Consider the following 19,862-nt stretch of genomic DNA (forward strand, 5'->3'; position numbering starts at 1 on the left):
AGTATTTCCTGAAAGTCTGCAAAATGTCCCCATGCCATTGTTGCATGATGTGCAAGTCATGTATTTCAAGGCAAGGAGCAAATTTGTTTCCCCCAGTACCAGGCAGTCATTCCTGAGGCAAGGTCGAGGGGGCTCAGAGCTATGGAGACCACTTAAAGAAAGCAGGGGGTCCTGCCTTCTCTTTTCAGGGTAATTAGACTTAGACAGTTCTCTGTCTGTATGGTTAGTTCAGGCCTACCCTGCAGCCACCACCCTCCTCAACAGTGACGTACTGTCTGACATGCCAGCATGAAGTCCAGATGTTTGACGATTCATCAGCTTTGTTGCTTTGTCTCTCTTCTCTGTACTAGTAATGGGTTCATTAATGGACAAGCATATGCTTCTAAAGATCTTTTGTTCTGTATGTCCAGAGGTGGATGTGAATAACTGAGGGGCATGTGTCTGTATGTGTAGACACATTTTTGCTGTACCTGCTTTTTGGCATTGCAGCAAGTCACCAGCATTGTGAATCAGCTGTGATGACTACACCCCCAGTGAAAAGCGCGGCTCCTCCCTAATATCGAATCTTCACTTTCCCTGCGGAAGATGAAAGGTCGAGCCAGTTCTGCCAGTCGGAAGTCTGCAGAGGTTTCCCACGAGCTCCTTTGCCTTGTGGCACTCCAGCTAGCTGCCTCCAACCGTCTTCTTGTTCCAGAACTCGTCATCAATGGGCTGGATCATGAACAGGGGCCGGAGACAGGGAACGAGCGCTCCGCACTGTGACATGACTGGGGAGACACGAACGCAGTGAACCCGCTGGCACCAAATGCGCCCGCGGCAGTCATTAGTGGTAATCTATTTTCATGTGACAAAATCAAATGAGTTTCATCATGTCTCTCCATGAGCTCTTCATTAGATCTGGGCACAACATGGCCTTGATGCATAACATGTTTAAAAAGATATGACCTCTGTGAAGCTGATAGCTTGGAAGGAGCTTAAATACACCAGTCCTACACTGGCGTTCAACAAAAGGAGTCTTTTGTCTGAATATAATAGGAGGCCATGCTCCCAGAAGATCAACTGTTACTGTGACACCGTACATCTGTTTGGTCATAATTCTGATGATTGGGGATCAGTTACCTGTGGTGTCTGCCCAGCTGGACTTCCATAGTTAACCCCCAAAATGCATCTGTCTGATTTTTGAAAGCATGCAGATGCGCTGAACTCAGTTTCAGAACCTGAAATACAGGTTCAAGAAGAGGGGAAACCATTTTCAGTTACAGGCCAGGAAAAATTGTATGACAGGGCTTCCTGAGGATAATCCTGTTAAGACATTAACTGCACATACATCAAAATAAGTGTCTGGCATGAAAATGCTATGTTGTCATTCACAGAGCATGTTGAGTCTCTTGTCTGAAATTGTGAAGCTAAATATTGCTCATTTCATACTTTGCCTACAGCGTGTCATGTCTGATAGGAAGTGTTATGGACCATCTGCAGGCCTCTGGTGCAACTGATGGATTTTATTGACTGGCTCTTCTATTATATGCAACTGCAATTGCAAGGGTGCTGTGTGATGGAGTATCCTCTCATCTTTAAAGATGATCAGTTTGAAGCCTGTTGATCATTTACATGTCAGTGGCAGCCTTTTGTAGGCAATGCACGAAATGTATTACTTTTCCTTGCTGACTTCAACACTGAATGTTGAAATTACTAAAAGAATATAAGAGATATGAAGGATAAATACATTGAGGCGATGGTGTAATGTTTTACCTTAGCAGAGCCTGAGATAACTATGTTGTCATGAGGTCTCTGTGTCCTCAGCTCTGTTAGAACCTACACACTACTAGGTAAAGGAGAGGAAAAGGGTGCTGCCTTTGTGTCATCACTGTACTCCCATATCCTGCAGCTTCTGTAGTCTAACACCACGTCTTATGTAACATGGACAGCAGTAAAATATGTTTAAGTTATGTGAAATAAATATACTTTTTCTTATAAATAAATATACTTTATAAGCATCCTTGAATTAGGCTGCAAGCTTGTGATGGTAAGATGTATTCATAGACATCCAGCCACCACAGACTGTTCCTCTTTTTGTCAATGTAACGTTATATTTCAGAGCCTGACTGGTGGATGTCCAGGGCAGCCTGTTGTGGTGATGGTGACCTTGTGTTTGAATGCTGCTGTTTCGGTTTAACCATCAGCTGATGAGACAGACACCCTGTGATTACTGGATGTTAATTTACCCGTGATTTCGCACAAGTGACAATAAAAAAGGAGGCCAACTGCTGCCTGCACAATGTGTGGGACAGGAACAGGAATGTAGTCCGGTCAGTAGTGACGTGTACCAGTTGAAGCATGGGATTAAATCAGAATGGCAGCATCTGTGGCATGGCCATCACAGGACACGTTTTGTGATGGTTACCAGGTTCAGCTGTGGAGCTCGGGGGTGTGTGTGTCTGGGGGAAGGGCGTCTGAAACTGTAAATACTGTCCCAGAGGATCATGCGGCTGCCATGTGACTCCCGCAGACCGCTCTCTCCTGCAGCTCTCCCAGCTCAGACTGCCTTTCTCTGTCTGGTGAATTCACCCCGCCTCGGGGCATGGCTCCCCCGATGATGTGACTGCCCGCCGCCTGCCGCCCAGATCATCACGGCCCCCGGCGCTTATTGAATTCTCAGGCAGCGGTTGCGTCAAGGCCGAAATGTTACGACAGCGCAGACGCACTGCATGACCAGCATGCGCCACAGCGAGTGCGTCATACAGGTCTTTTCTAATTTACCATTGAGATGTGGCTGCCCAGGGGAAGAGGAAACAGTTTGTTCACTTTTCTTGTGCGCTCATCGGTCAAAACAGAGGCCTGTCTACAGCGATGTGTTTCCTGGAACCGTGGTGTTTTTTCCCCTGTCCTTGTCCCACCGCAATCCGCTCGAGGAGAATTACCTGAAGTTGAATTTGTGTAAGGACATGTGAATGATAAACAGTCATGATGCATTTATGTAATTTAAACCTCGCAGTTTAAATGAGCAATTGAACTGCTGTTACCAGCTAGTATGCTTCTTTTAGTATTTTTATGCATTTTCCCATCTCTGCGCAATTTGGAATGGCTAGTCATTCCACAGTAGGCGCATCTCTTCACAACACTTTCTGTGATCGAGCTGGAGTGCTGAAATGAGGCAAATGCAATGCTCCAATACACTGAGTCCAACGCAGCTGAGCGAAGACCAACTGAGGGATATCGTGCCATAGTGGCAAAACGAGCAGGCCCTAGTAGAATGAAGCCAGTCTTGTTCTTTTGTTGTGGAGTCCCAGTGGTTGTCAGTAAGTGACACAGCTCAGACTCAAACCCAGGCCTGAGCTGGAGAACTCACCCTTCAAGGAACAACTGAACCACTCGGGAGCCCCTGGTTATCCACCTCTTATATCCGTCTCTGAGTCTTCTCATCGTGGGGGGCCTGTGTCTGCAGCCTGTCCTCTTATGCTTGTGTCTGTAGCAGTGTGTGTGTATGTGTGTGTGTCTGTGTGTGTGTGTGTGTGTGTGTGTGTGTGTGTGTGTGTGTGTGTGTGTGTGTGTGTGTGTGTGTGTGTGTCACCTCCTGTCCCCAGCGTGTCCCTCCTTTGCATCTTACATTGCTCAGTCCCACCTCCAGCCTCAAATTGACCACTTTCAAATATCTGTTGTTCGGCCTCCTAACAGCTAGTTATAGGCTAGTAATGGTCCAGGTGCTAGTTTTCTGGCTAGCTCGCTAGCAGTTCCATTGCTTGCTACTTGCTTCCCACTGTGGGAGAGGTGCTGTGGTGAAGGGGTAAACATGTGACATCCCTCTGTAAATAACTGCACCCTAAGTTAAACTAAAGAAATGCATCTGACTTCTTAGGCGGATCCACAGCTCAACCCGGCTGATGGAAACAAGCCATATGATACCACAAAGATGACTGAAACATGGGAGCTCTCCTAACCTGACTTGTAACCTGTACAAGTCTCACTGTGTCTCTTCGCTGTCTCTCTGTCCCTGAGACTACCCTCAATCCCTAGATTCTCACTCAGGTTGTGTTCTCTCTCCTACCCGCAGCTGTAACATCATGCTTTCAGCTTTTCCTTCCAGGACCTAAAGCTCCACCTGATAGCATGAGGGGAGCCACATATCTGACACCTGGAGCTACAGCTGTAATAAAACAAAAGTGGAAATCGCAGCGGAGCGTTTTGCTGCTGCCCAGAATGAGTAAGGCCTCAGGCCTTTGATGCACAGTGGCTCCACAGGGTCTTACAGAAGAAGAGAAGAGAAGAAAGAGAAAAGCCGAAGTGCTGAAAGATGTAGTGATTTCACAGACCACACATTTTTCTGTCTTCAGCCTGTCTCCTTCATTGCATTCTCTGAAAATTGAAAAAAAAGCTTTCCCTCCAGTCGCTTTCCCTCCAGTCGCTTTCAGTTATAAAATGACTCCATTGTCAAAATTTGGCGAAGGCAGGGTCTGACGTTGCAGAGGAACAGTTGTGTGAAATTGCCATTTTGTGGTGCGGTACAGGAAGCGGCCTTATCAAGGTCACCGCTGTGGACCCCGTTTCCTGCCTGTAAGAATGGGCCATTGTGCGAAAGGGCAGATCACAGTCTTCCATCACGATTGCAGTAACACTTACGCGGTGCTAATGTGAGGCATTTTCGGCTCGACTCCTCGATTGTGCTCTCATACAGAAAACCGCATTGTGGTCCATTACAGTTCCCCTTATCTCTTCAGACTGTGGGTTCATTGGACCCAGTGCCAGAGAGCCAACTTTCCTTAACTCCCAAGGTCCCAGCATTTCCTGTGTTTTTTTTTAACCCTCAGCAATTTGTGGTTAGTGTGGTTCTTTTCTTGGCCTGAATTGCGCTGACCTCTGTGGAGATGCGTATTGCTTTCCTGATCATGACATTGATTGTCACATCACTCGTTGTCAGCCAGTTAATTGGGCCCTCACATCCGTCCTGGAAATGAATGGCTTCTTCATTAAACTGCAGATCGTAAATGGTCTGAATTACTGGATCTGTGCTGTGACCCGGTCAGGGTTGGGTCAGGGACAGTGTATATTGAGTGGGGTGTGGGCCTTTTAAAGGGCAGGTCACTGGGATTTTTGTTCCATAGCAGAGCTGACTTTGGGTTGAGGTGCGTTTATCCTTGGGCGGGGAGCTCACCGGGCACCCTTCCTCAGGCCGTGGGCCAGGGACTTTTACTGAAAGTGAAGGAGAGTCCCCCAGCTTCCCCAGGAAGGGCCTGGAAGCCTCTGTGGATCCATTTCCAGGGCAGTAGTGTGACGTAGCCATGAGAGAACTGGCCGGCCACTCAAAGAGTGCAGGTTTGATGCCTCATTATGTTGCATTACTGTATGTTAGTGTCATTTAGCAGATGCTCTTATCCAGGGCAACTTACATGGGTTTCAGTGTTTACATACTATATTATCCATTCATACAGCTGGATATTTACTAAGTGGGTTAAGTGCCCTGCCCAAGGGTACAGTCGTAGTGCCCCAGTGGGGAATCGAACCTGCAACCTTTCAGTTATGAACCCTGCTCATTACCACTGCATGCTACACTGCTGCCTCAATGGCACACTGCCATTGTCCCTTTAGGCATGATTCTTAAATTCTGTTTTTTTTTGTAAGTGTTCATCTGAGGACAAATGGATAATGGGTATAAGTGTGTGCTACAGAAGGTACCCTGGATATAAGTGGCTGCTATGTTAATGAATCCCTCCCATCATATCCTTTCATAGCTGTCGCTGTAGCTATCAATAGCTATGACAACTTTACATTTATCAATTATCATAGAAGCCACAGTTGCTGTATGCCGTATGGTGTATGCAGTTGCTTGTTGTATACTTTTCTGTTACTTAATACTTAGCTTTGACTAGGAGTAATGGTAAATATAGCCAACAACAGCTATTTTCTGTGGCTCTCAATATAGCTGTTGTTCTCTTGCTCCGGTATAGTTGTGGGTCATGTGTGCACGGGACAGCGGATGTGTAAGTTGTAACAGCGGTCAGGGGTTGTGGAGCACATTGTTTGAGGGGCTGGTCAGTGTGTGGGGACTCTGAAAGGAGTCTGTGTTTCCACTGTCAGTGGCGCACCACAGTGTGGCAAACAGACACTGAATCTCTGTCACAGTGGAGACACAGAGTGACCTGGAGCTGTGGCCTGTGTCTGCTGCTTAAGCAGCAGAAAAGAGAATGAAGAGCAGCCTTTGTGTGTGTACGCACTTGTGTGTGCGTGCGTGCGTGTGTGTGTGTGTGTGTGTGTGCGCATACGTGTGTGTGTGTGTGTACACGTGCATACTTGCATGTGGGAGTGTGTGTGTGTGTATGTGCATGTTTGTACATGCGCACTTTTGCGTGTGTGGACAACAGCTCCATTTTAAACACTGCGTGTTGTTCATTCTGGCAGGCTCAGTGCGAATGACAACTGTTTGCCTCCCTGATTACAATAAAGACCCTGATATATGGAGAGCAGATGAGGAATCTGGCTTTCCTCCACGGGTGAAGAGCAGCATGTCCAACTGTGCATCTGGAGAATGTGCTTTGTGCTCCAGCGAGATCCACTGCCCTTCTGGGGGCTGAGAGAGCCCGCAGTCCATTCCACACCTCACCAGCCTTACCATACAAAGGCACCAGCCGCAGACAAGGCCTCCAAACAGCCTCCAGCAGCAGGACAAACTCCAGAAGAGCATGTTTGACACTTATAAGGCATGCTTGTCTACAGTCATTCCGGTGTTTACAGGCCCTGCTTTCTTGTTCTCCTGGAAGTGAAAAATATATGACGTTGTCTACCTCCCTTTGGGCCGCGGCCATGCGGAGTCCCATCTGTTGGGAATTTCTCTCCGGCTATGGGTTCAGTTACTCCCACCAAAGACCCGTTCCAGACTTCTGAGGACTGAACCGCAAGTCTTAGAAGTGATGGAAAGAGGGTCTCTTTAGCCCCCCCCCACCATTTCAATTAATCAATGAGCCCATTGTTTCTAACTGTAACTTCTTTTATGACCCCCTTGTATACATATACTGGTTAGATGAAGAAATTAAAGGAGAAGCACATGCTGGTGCTTGCTGTTGTACGTCTGTCTTGACTCCCTTTTTAGATCAGGCATTACTGTGGTGGAGCACACTTTTATGGGGGCCTGAAACAAAAACGTTAAGAAAGAAGAGGAAAGAAACAGCCAGAGCTTTAATTGCTTCCAGAGCGCGCTTCACGTCTTCCGTTCTTATTTATTCTCGTTTTGTTCTTATTTATGTCTCTTTCTGGCGGTGGCGTCATGCACGCAGCACGCGGCTACATTTGTGTTTGGCGCTCTGAAGACGGCCCTCGTTGGTCCTGGGTGGGCTTGATATACTGTAACGGTCTTGTTTTGATCCACACTCATTGTGCTCCCTGCCCACAGCCCACAAGTCCTGACTGGTCCTTCCTTGCTTACAGTACAGGCAGTAAGATAGATAGATACATAGATAGATGAGGGCTGGGCGGTGGAGTGAGAGGGGCGTAAAAATAGCCTGGTTTACATTTCTGCAGTCAGAATGCATATGTGCACCAAACCACAACAAGGAGACGTTAACCCAGTTCCTCGTGGTGGAGCCACTTGAGACAGTAGAGTGAAGGCGACAGCTCCAGAGCACATTTCTTCATCCATGCACTTTGATATATGTATTTTACTCGAAAAGGGTTGGGTTACTCCATTGTTGAACAGTAAAAGAAACCTTATGTGTGATGCAGCATTTATTTACTTACTTATTGCACAATGCTTGTCATTTTAAACTTTACATACTCTCAAACACATACACTACTAGATATTTCTTTGAGCTGGAAGACTACAGTTCCTCACTTTTTCTTAGTTTCATGTCTATAGTTAAATATGTTGTAAAATTGCATGTATTGTGACATATTAATTAAATATTAAATACTTCTGAATATGTGCCATTTTTTAACATATGTTATAAGATACGTGGTGTTCCCTATGTTTTGGATAATATACTTTATGGTATATTGTATCTAACCTTTTCTCATAAGGCTCATCCCTCACTGCTGGCCTATGGGCAGGTGAAGTTTCATCACATCACTGCCATGCTTTGTGAGAAGGTTGGGGAGGGGGGGACTGAGTTCAGTGTGGAACGAACAGTCCCGCTAGCCAGTGGAAATGTATTAACTGGGTCCAGATGTGGTCATGTTTGGGCCAAGTTTTGATTCATCGTAATTCCATCCAAACAGTCTCAGGGCTCGGGAAGCCCAAAATGTGTCATACGTGGACATTTGCATGGAAGAGCTCTGGCAAAAACGAAGTCATGTGACACGTTCCGAGGCCCAGTCCAGTGGAGCGGGGAGAGACTTATGTTGATGGTAAACAGGTGTGTCATGTGATGCCATATGTGCTCCTCCCCTGCAGTGGAAGTGGTCTAATGAGGTTTTACTTGCTCACACTGCTTTCGGGCTGCCATCTGCATATTGCTGAGCGAGTCTTGCTGTTTGTGTAAAGGTTTCTCTGACATATAATTCTGCCTTGGTTACTGTCTCAACTTGTCTCTTGATAAGGAGACCTTTCTTATGGTATTTGTCAGTGAGGCTTTGTGTCAGTCAAAGTGATGCTTGAGATGTTAGACTGAACAACAGCTTTGTCTAAAATTCAGGAAGTGACATGTTGCACTAGAGGTCTGGTTTCAGGGAGGGCATTTGGATGTACACAGAAAATACTAGGGGTGATTATCCTGTTCAACGTCCACTGAACACAGTGGTAACACAAGGCAACTGTCCGACTTGCAGCAACTCCTGCCCCCCATTTTTTAGGACGTTAGAATCATATTTCGAATGACCTATTAGAGAAGAGAGGGTGACAGAGGTCTTCATTTTCCATTCTATGCTTCCAGTCCACTGTAGAAATATGCATACAAACTATGGCTCTTATAGTCAATTTTTCCAAATAACAACTCAAATTAAAGACCATCTTTGTGCGAACTGGAAGAAAGCCACCACTTATAAACTCGGGGAGCATATGAAACGTAAAAAAGGCAAGAAACCCTACTGTAGTGCTGCCATCTGGCAACGCTTGGGGAAAATTCTCTCAGGTGTTGACTTTATTTCACACTTGAACTCTCTCCAAGGGTTTGTTTAATATGGCTAACTTATCAAATGCTCACATAACAAATCCCAAATTAGCCAGAGATTTAGTGTCCGGAGTAGCCCTCAAAATGTTTGGATTTCTTGCACCGAGATTTGTACTCTAATTGAAAATATTCCCAAGTTATCAAGTGCTTTGTAAAAATGGATTATAGCAATTTATTATTACTGTGACTTGTAAACATATGAGTATATGAAATACCAGGTGCAGATATTGCTGTCGTTGTAAAAGGTGAAGTGCAAGACTGGGCTTAATGGCAAAGCTCATATGAGAATGTAGCTTGTAACTGGTATAACACTGGAATTTTGTATATGTGGGTTCTCACGCTCATAGTGTCACATAAGTGTTTTTTATATTTATGTTGGACCATTTATTGTTTGCTCTTCAGATATTACACTTGGGTGACCCTAGGAAGCACCCCTTAACCCAGGGGTCATGTTTGGACTTGAGCTCATTGTCATACGAGCTGGTGGAGACGTTGTCTGTGAAGGCCAGAGGGGATGCTTGATCTGTGTCAGCTGCTTTCTTATCTCTTATGTGAACAATAAACTCTGTCTCAGTTGAAGGTGATTCACAATTTCCCATCACGCCAAATGTTATTTTTCTCAAATTGCTCTTTTGATCCATGGTGCTGAGATTGATACCGAGAACAGTATGTAAAGATGGCAAGCATAGAGATGACCACTTGGTGACAAGCCTAGAGATTTTTGTCCTCTCGCTTAGTGGCCTCCGCAAATAATTAAGAGTTTATGTCACTGTCATTTTAAGAATGTAGATATTGTGAGGGTGGTTTTAAAATAAACCTGAGAGGTGTACACATAAAATTAATGACCTTCACAAGGCAGTTCTAATTACATTGTGCATCCAACCAAACTGGGTTTTCTTTTCTCCTTTAACTGTCTTGGCTGCCTTTTAACCTCAAGCTGCTTGAGAAGGAACATCCTGACTCCTTCCTCTGATATGCTGAGGGCTGTCTGGGGCTGTCCGATGGGAAGACAAGGAGTTGTTCACCTCCGCTCTTTCCCCTGTGCGGAGTGAAGACTCTGATCTGGCTCCTGGCTGCTATTTTCCCAGTGCTCTGGTGGAAATAGATGGACGTTAATCACATCTGCATTTTGCCACTCCAGCCCTGAGTGAGATACCTCTTCCTGACCCAGAGTGTGTGTGTGTGTGTGTGTGTGTGTGTCAGTGTGTCTATGTGTAAGAGAGTGCGTGTGTGTGTCAGTGAATGTGTGCCTGTGTGTGACAGAAAATATGTGTGTGTGTGTGTGTGTGTGTGTGTGTGTGTGTGTGTGTGTGTGTGTGTGTGTGTGTGTGTGTGTGTGTGTGTGTGTGCGCGCGCGCGCGCGTGTGCGTGTGTATCCTCTCCTAGCCTGAGCCAGGTTGTGCGTGTCTATCTGCAGGTCGCTGGAAAGGATTACTCCCTGTGGGATGATTTCCCGGTGCAGGGAAGATCTGACGGCCAGAAGGAAATGACCTTGGGAGAGCTCTTAAACCACATCAAGGTGAGACAGTCTCTGTTACACTGGCACAGAGCACATCCTTGAGTTTCAACCCAACAATAAAAACCACCATCCATCCACACTCAGAGCCAGCCTTAAGAGACTCCAAAAGGACTAAATAACTTCATGAGGGATCAGACTGCAGATTTATGTTCAAAGTTAGGACAGAAGGTCTGTATAGGGAGTGCAGAGATTCTCAGTTGAGATAACAATTAAGTGCATTACATAAACCTTACTGTTTGTTTGAATCAAGTTAATAGAATTAGTTGTGCTGATCAGTTATATTGAATAGATATTGTTCACATATCTCTGCCCAGGCATGCATGTATATTTTGAATGCGTCCCATCACATACTGTTCTTAATACACATAATGCACTTTATGTGATCTCTGTGTCACACGCGCATGCATACACACAGGCAGACTTCCTTGTCATCCTTAAAGAACTGTGCAACACAGAGGATCATTCCAATTATGAAGCTGTGGGAGGTTCTGTAGATAAAGCAGCATGCTGAGGGAGGTGAGAAACAGCTGGTAGTTGTGAAGCCAGGGCTCTACAGTTGGGTTGGGTGATACTGAACCAGAGTTAAGAATCCTGACAGACGCAAATGGACTTTGTTGCATTGGACCTGGGTTGGAAGTTGGACAGGGTGAGTTGAGTTTCTCAGGGCCTGGCTGGGCTGCACTATAATTGGCTGGTCAAAGAAGCAATGTGATTGGCCAGGTACAGCAGTACCTGTGATTGGCCAGGTACAGCAGCAAGGACATTGGCTGTGCTGGGCCAGCACCAATATGCGTTTGCACGTGTTCATGTGGCTTCAGTGACTTTACCCCGAAGCCACTAGTTCTGACTTCACTGAGTACCAGATTGTGTAATGTCCTCTGTCTGCTGTCTGTGCATGGCATAAACACTACAGATTGCATGGATGTGTCTGAGAAACATTTTCAGATAAATTCATCCAGAGGTCATTGTAATCTATGAATTAGGCTTTCATAAGGATAATCCATTATCCTGGAGAAAAATGCTTGTATATTTGTTAAGATAATCTATGCATTTCACTACTTTGTGTTTTCTACTTCAACAACAGTTTTATTATAAATATGCAAACATCAGCATTGGTAACAATCAGTTTGGCATATGTAATACAGAATGATGAATCTCTACCATTTTAATAAAAACATGTTCAGGTCAAAGTTTTCACTTGCAGAAAAGTATGCTGCATTGTCATAACACCTCAAAGGTCTCCTCAAGTCTTTCTTTGCAAACTCACTGATTGAGCTTATTATTTTTTTATTTACATAGTAATGTAACACTCCTGTGAAAAAAAATCTCAATTATGAAAAATTAAACTCAGGAAAAGCATTTGGTGGAACTCACCAGCTACTACCAGCTATATGGCTGTTACATGGCTGATCTGTAAGTGCTCAATGTCCCCCAACCAAACATTTTGCCCCGGGTTCATTTTTATTGAAAACAGTTCTGGGTGTCTGTGAGGTCCGCAGAGGGAGATAACCAGAGCCAGCGTCTGTGTCATTAAGTGTCCGCATTTCCTCAGGCTTTTCCTGACACTCAGGCTGTCCCTGCCCACATTGTGCAGAGGCTGTTTCAGGTGAATGGGCATGCGGTTTACCTGGATTACACGGGGAGAGAGTGTGTGACTGGCTGCGGACTCTGAGGCTTGTCCCTGCAAGCTGCTCACCCTCCCCTCTCACAGCCTTAATTTGTGCTCTATTCCTCCTCTCCTCCCTGCAAGCGTCCCAACATGCATTTCTTTCTCACAAAAAAAAGTGTTCACTAAAATGATGTGCACGTGTTTGGACGTTGCTTCTTATAATGATCTCCAGGCCGTGCCGCGCTGTGTAGCTCCTCTGTTCAGAACAAAGGCAGGCTGTTGTGTTGATTCCTCTAGGAGCCTTCTCAAAGGAGAGAATTGGCAATAACAAAGATTCTCTCATTAGCCCAGATTTATTCTGGTCTTTGACATCACGAGATATGCTCATTTTTGGGGGCCAGATTTAGACACTTCCTGTATAATTAAGGTCTCTAGCCTACTGCAGATGTGTTTTAAACCAACCCAAATTAAACCAGATTCATAGCATCCTGTGTGTAGAAACTACATCTGAAGTTGATTGAACCATAGACAAAGGGAGCTGTTGATTTTTTTCTTATTTGCTGTAACACATACATATTAATGTTTAACTGACTTTGTTACAAATTGAAAGCAAAAAAATACCCTTTTTAGTCACTGGTCTGCATAGAGTTAGAGAGAATACCCCAAAACTTCCACCAAAACCCTTAACAGGAATGTCCATCACTATCCATGATGTGAGGCTGTAATATTTTTAAATGAACATTGCCAGTGAATTCATGTGTGTTTTTTTAAATCTTTTTTTCTCTTTCAGCAAAAGTATAACTTGGAGATAACTGGCCTGTTTTATGGAAACTCCATGTTGTACAGCAGTGGCTCACATGAGGAAAGGCTGCAACAAAGGTATGTCCCAAACACCCAGCTGCTTCATTGAAATCATGGGTGCTCTTTGAATTTCTAAATTGTTTTCTAGAAGTGGGAATTCACTGGCAATCACCACGTTATCATACCCAGCCAGGTCTTTTGTACATGCTCTTTGCTTGATTGGAGGCAGTTGGCAGCCATTGCTGTCCAGCCATTGTGTCATATCTGTCGCTCAGTACTTTCCCATTTCCAGCCCTGCTGTGAAGCCTGGTTTGAATGAGGGGACACTTAATCCCCCTGGACTGTATTCATGTCCGTCCATCTGCACAGTGATTACAGACGTTCACACCTCTGTCCTGGATCATCCACGCACGTTTACCCACCACACACCACTTACCTGAACTGTTCACATATGTCTACCTGAAACAGACCTAGTGCCTGTATCATTCACATCTGTCTATGTGGTGAAAATGTCTTCCCTTAAGCACTACAATATGTCTACCTGCCACACACCATATACCTGTACTTATTACATATGGGTACCTGACACAGACCTCTTACCTGGACTATTCACATCTGTCTATGAGATAAAGACCTCTTCCTGTAAGCATGCATATATGTCTCCCTGCCACACACCACTTGCCTGAACTTATCATATGTGTCTACCTGAAGTAGACCTCTTGTCTGAACCATTCACATCTGTCTGTGTAATGAAGACTTCTTACCTTAATCAGTTACATACATCTCCATGATGCACACCACTTAGCTCAACTGTCCTTGTGTCAGCATTTACCATTTACACGTACTGACACACAAATTTCTGAACAGCGCACACACATTTTACTGGCATAGCCTTCTCACCTGAGCCATTCACTTAAGAGACAGAGCCCTTTTACCTGGACAGTCTGTATGTCTGCCAGGCAAGACACAGTGGCAGCCGATTCCGGCCCCATACAGAGAACATTCAAACTGCCATTGATCTGACTGTGCTAGAGGTTCAAAGTGCCACCCCACTCTTTCATCTTAGCTGGTCAGGCTCCAGAGTCTGTCACTGCTGTGTCTAACAGGACACATTTAGAAGTAAAGAGTATGTCACAGTGACATCACACCCTGGGGTCAGGGATTCTACTCAGACCTCCTATGCCAGTGTTATTGTCAAACTTTGCCTACATGTCCAGTGACTGTCCTGTTTCGATTTGAATGTTTGAATGTGCTATTGTGGGACACCATTCTATTCTCATATTGCGTTGTACAAAAATTGGTACGTACTTTATAGTGAATCTCATTCAGTGGTTCTAAATATTTAATTTTATCACTATTCTTTCTTTGTCATGTAGTTTTTAATTTGGTAAAAAAAGCTATAGTTTTTTGATGAAAGTGCACAGTGTAACCTTGATAAAACTACAGTGTGACCTTATTTTGCTCACATATTCTTAAGCCACACAAAGTGTACTTGAGTATTCTTGTGAAATGGAAAGTTAAGCCACTGTCATGTACTACAGATGGACAAATATCTTACAGTTAACTCAGCAATAGGAGCGGAAGGTTTTGTTAGCTGTTATAGCCACTATTCTCCTATTAGGGTGGGACCATGGATACTTACTGGTCCCTTGAAAAAGTAACATTTATGTTTAGGGATTGAATTAGCCCAGCATGCACATTGTTAAACCGACGCGGAAGGGTATGACACACAGCTGGCACAAAGCTTGCTCATCTCCCTCCTCAAGAGGCCTGCAATCATGCAACTCATTTTCTAACCCCAATCTCGCCCTCACCTCCCCACATACACAAACACACACACACACACACACACACACACACACACACACACACACACACACACACACCTGGTGTGTGCGCTGCTCCCGTTGCACCCTGTTCCTGCTATTTAATCCAAAACATCCCCCAGGCACAGCGGTTTAGCAGCTGTCCTGCTGTGGGATATGCAGACTTCCGACACTCTGACTGAAGGCCGCATATTGCCTATCCCAGCCAGGGGAGACTACAGACTCCCGGGATAGTCAGTCTTGACTCATCACATTAGTTTTCCTGTCACCTCAAATTATCTGGTTAAATGCCCCTCAAATACAAAAATGTATCCATTACAACCTCCCCTCACCTCATTACTTCCACAGCAAGTTTGTTTATTTAGGGGGCTATGGGAGAGTGGCAGGGGGGATCCCCTGAGGGGTTGCTCCAACAGTTCTTGACAAATGGGGGTCCTCAGGGACTCTGTGCTTGATTAGCCCATCTCTCCACGCCTCATCAGCCACCCCTCTCCTGCATCAGCGGGTGAGGCCGACTGAGACGCGAGAAGCTGCCCGCTGTCTGCATGGTTGCACGTACAAGCAGGAGGCTCCCGGAGCTGGAGGCGCTCCACCACGGTGCATTCCACCACATGCAGAGACCTGGCGCTGCGCTACCTGCCGGGCAGACAGCCACCTTCGTTTCCCCCCCGTGTGTTTACATTCCTGCGCAGTAAATGGAGCCTCGGGGCACCGGGGCTGGTGTGTTGTCGCAGCGGAGAAGCTGTGAGCGAGACCGTTTTTGTACCTCAGGCCGTAACGGACGGGCAGTGACTCACCCAACGCATTGGGTTCTTTCAGTTTATCTGCCAGTGAGCGGAAAATAAGTCTCACCATCCAGCCAGAGCTGTAGACCATAGAGTGGATCTCTCTCGGACCGATGTTTTTTTGCACTTGTTGGATTTCCCTGTACTGGCCGCTGAACTGCTGATCAACTGCAATTCCGTTGCACCGAAGTGAATTTGAAGACTTGAGGAAAAACGAAGAGTGGAAACACATATGGAAATGCTGTCAGTGCTTCACACAGGATGAGCTTGGCAGCAATCCATCCAAAAAAGACTTGCTGAAGAAAGAAAAGACTGATGAGGAAATGGAGCACAGGAAAAATTCAGCAGAGCTGAATGAGTTAAAAAAATCAAATCAAAGAGGCTGCTGTGCCAAGGAAAGCAGACATTGCTGTGACCCCGCCCTGCCCTGACAGCCCCTCTGAGAGGGCAAACGTGTGACTGAGGGGCATCCCTGACAGAGATCATCTGCCTCCTTTGCTGTGAAGGCCTTGAACACTTGAATGCAGTGTCATTAATTAGAGTTAATCTTGGGTTTCATTAATTAATCAATCTTTTTTTACGTACTCAGGCATGCTTTATGTGATGAAAACCTGGGAGTACACTTGGCCCATCTCAAAAACATGAAAAAGTTTCCTTCACTCTGTACTGAAGAGTCTATGTTTCTGGCGGTTCTGTGAGTGCATCGGTAGGTGGGATGGTGTATGATGTGACCGTACTGACGAGCTTGGATGGGATATCTACATCAAAGCAATTGCAGTTGTGTGACCCAAGCCAACAGACTGCCACTTCCATGACAGCCCAAAGGAGGGATCCCCAAGCCTCTATGCTCCCGTGAACCACTCTCCCCTCCCTGTACCTGCTTACGCAAGAGTTCGTGGAGGTGCAAGGTGTGGCTGCAGAGGATCCCAGAGAGGCAGCAGCTCCTTTATGAAAACATCCTGACTCAACCCCCCCACGCCCAACCACCCCTTCCCCGCTTCCCCTCTCTGTGGGACGGTCTCTCCCTCTTTTCCTGATACACTGGCAGCTTCCTCCATAGCTCTGTGTAAACAAGCCCCCCCCCCCCGAAGGGCTGGCACGGCCCTGAGGAACTGACTGGGACAGAGGTGTGATGACGACAGGTTCTCTATGCGCACGCTTCCTGAGCTTTCAGGCACCTCCCATAGAAGCCTTAACTTCTGCACTTACCTGATATAATGGTGTGGAGGTTCCTTAATATCACTTTTAAACATCGTACAGAATTCTTCAACATGCACTCATATAAGCACAATATCCATAGATCATATTTTTTAAGAAAATATTTGCATCACAAATAAGCATCTAGGCTGATTTTGGCATTTGAAATAAAATATCACAAAGCTGTTGTACTGTAGCAGCTGGACAGTGATTCATGTACATGTTGTGTGACATTGTCCCTGTGTGTTCGCGTATGTGTCCATGCAGTGTTTCAGATGTGGTGCAAACCGTTACCAAGGCTGAGATCCCGGAGCATGTGCAGTTTCTGGAACTCTTCGCCTCGTTCGCTGAGGATGAGGACTGCGAGACGGTTCCGCCCATCAGGTACCGCTTCAGAAACTGACAGCCCAGTTCTGAAGGGTAGGGTACTCAGTACACTTACTGAACCTGATAATCGACCATTATCTGCTTTAAAATATCAAGCAGCGTCTTGTTCAGGTGTGGGATTTTGATCTTAGATCAAGATTTAATTAATTTGTGATTCACTGGTAATTTAATTACCGGCATAATGTGATTAGAATATGAATATAATGACTAAACAATGAAATGTGGAAATTAACTGTGAATGTATATATGCTGTAGCCTTTTGAATTATTGTTATTTGATTTATCAGCTTTTGGAAATCATACACTGTATTTCAAATGTATGCTCACGGGACTTGATGATGTTGGAGAGATCTATGGAGTGACCAAGCTGTGATGAAAATCCAATAAAAGTGATTTTATTGCTTGTGATTATCACCTATGGTAGACGGTATTAAACAGGTACTTCTCACTGTCAGTCCAGTCCAGTGTAGGCTGTTGACAGTGAGCCTCACTCTGCTGTCCTGCAGCCTCCTGCATCGGCAGTACAGATGCTGGCCACATCAGCCCCTGTCACTTCCATGAATTATTCCATGCCGTCAGAGAAGGCTGATTCTTCTCTGCAGCTGCCCCGGTCCTTTGTGACTTGCACATGTTGCGCCTGGGAATTCCAAACATTTCTCAGGGTTCCTGGGTTTGCAGGGGAATTTCTGTAGTGTCCTGTAGTTTTCTGACCTTTGCTATGATTTTAGAGACCGTGATAAATGTGTTGTGCCGGAACGGATGGCCTGTTATATGTGTGTAATACATAAGACCTACACTGTGGAGGCATTTTAATACTGTAATGTACTGAAACCACATTTTAGGGAGAGGGTGTCCCTGGCAGAAACAGTGTCTTGTCTTTATTCTTAAAGACTGAGAAATAAACAGCAAAAGATTAAATGACAAAGACCAATACCACAGTTCCATGCTTTCCCTCCTCTCCTAAGATTCTACAACATTATCCTTCTTTGTTTAAGAGAAATTACACAGCTGTGAGGTTATCCCTCCTCCCCTAACAGAAATTACACTGCTGTGTAGTTTAACCCCCCAGCCCCCCTCTCTATAGCAATTACAATGCTATGGAGTTAGCCTTTTCCATTTTCACACTCTGGTGTGATTAATGGGACTGTCTGCTAGAGCGTGCCTAGAAATAGAAGAGTTTAGACTGAAATATTTTAATTTTACCTCAAACACCACTATTATTATGCTTTCCTTATCAGTCATATATTATCACATATGATCATAAAAAAGAGCCTAAGGCTGAGCTAATGTTAGTACTGTTTTCTAAAAGCAAGCAGAGCTTCCTGCATAAACTTGTGCAGATTTATAAGCACAACACGGGCACATTTGGCTAAATTGAGCACACCATTTAATAAAGCAGGGAAGTGGGTAAACTTTGGATGGGTCCCTTCACCATCTGGACACAGCTGCTTGGGCCATCAGCTCACCCCCCTGGGAGTGCACATTAGCTCATCGGGCACATGCTGCTGAAACCGCGGGCGACGTGTTGACACGGCCTTCCTCCCTCCTCCAGAGCATCGCAGGTGCCGTCTTTTCAACCCCGCCAGGGAGCCTCTGTTGAGTCTCCTGTGAGGCATCTGTGGCAGAATGGCTTGAAATTCAGTTCTTTTCAATAGGGTTTCCTTCACTTGTTGAGTGACCTTAAATAGCTGCTCTCTTCATGCGTAATATAAACGTAGTCTGTGTCGCTGCCGATATTAAAAAGTTCACGCACCAGTGCATTTGGGTATTCAACAATAGACATAATCCATTTTAAATATCTGTGTAAGTTCTAAATAAATTCCCCTGCTATTCAATGACCTTTACTTGGGAAATTTTTTTGCCTACCATCCCGATTTTCCAGCCAGCCATTGTTGAACATAAATTCAACTGTTTGGTTCTGTTTTCCTTTCCGTTTCTGTGCTTCCTGTATATAGATTGCTCCTTTTGTTAGAGTGCTGTATGGCCGCTAACAACACAGCCCCATGGGAAGGCAGTCAGAACACCTGATTGGGGTGTGTGCTGGAGCTGAAGCTTTTCTGCCTACAAAAAGTTAATTTCACACTGCCTATCCACTGAAAGGAGTCTAATACTGGAATTTACCCACAGGAAGAGTTTTTAACCCCTACACGTAATTAGAACAGCCATTTTACTCACCCGGCGGCCACAAATAACACTTGCAGACACAACAGATTGAGCTGTAAACCCTGTGGCTTATTCTCACTTTGTTAAGGGTAATTAACGGATGTCTTGTTTATGCCGTTGTCTTTCTGTTGGAGGTCTCTAATCTCCGAAAGTTTTTTAACTTGATCAAAGAATGAAGCAATTTTGTTGAGAGTGAAAACTTTCTTTGCGACCAACTCACACAGTCAGAACTTTGATAGTCCACCCACCTTTATGGATTTAAGGTGCTTTGAACTTCAAGTAGTGTGTCTTATGAGCTGTGCCTAAACCCCTCATATCCAAGAAAGTAGTTGAATATACTGTTCTCCATATGGTTCATTAAGGTTTCTTTAACGTGCTCTGTATTCTTGCAGAAACAATAATAGAATCGGGTGAACGGCTGTGCTGGTATTTACAAGGGGTGTTTTACTACATTACCGGGAATTGTTCATTTGTTATTTCTGTA

At 45.1% G+C, this 19,862-nt stretch overlaps 1 protein-coding gene across 1 annotated transcript in view; it reads left to right on the forward strand.

Moving 5' to 3' along the window:
* uba7 (ubiquitin-like modifier activating enzyme 7) overlaps window positions 1–17,232 on the forward strand; it is a 58,544-nt gene extending 41,312 nt beyond the window's left edge. The window contains exons 23-25 of the mRNA XM_036533268.1: window positions 10,510–10,611; window positions 13,011–13,099; window positions 17,097–17,232. Coding sequence (XP_036389161.1) covers window positions 10,510–10,611; window positions 13,011–13,099; window positions 17,097–17,232 — 327 coding nt within the window. The remainder of the gene's footprint in view (window positions 1–10,509; window positions 10,612–13,010; window positions 13,100–17,096) is intronic.
* The last annotated feature ends 2,630 nt before the right edge of the window (window positions 17,233–19,862 follow it).

The sequence above is a fragment of the Megalops cyprinoides genome, chromosome 7 (genome assembly GCF_013368585.1).
Source record: "Megalops cyprinoides isolate fMegCyp1 chromosome 7, fMegCyp1.pri, whole genome shotgun sequence".
Lineage (NCBI taxonomy): Eukaryota > Metazoa > Chordata > Actinopteri > Elopiformes > Megalopidae > Megalops > Megalops cyprinoides.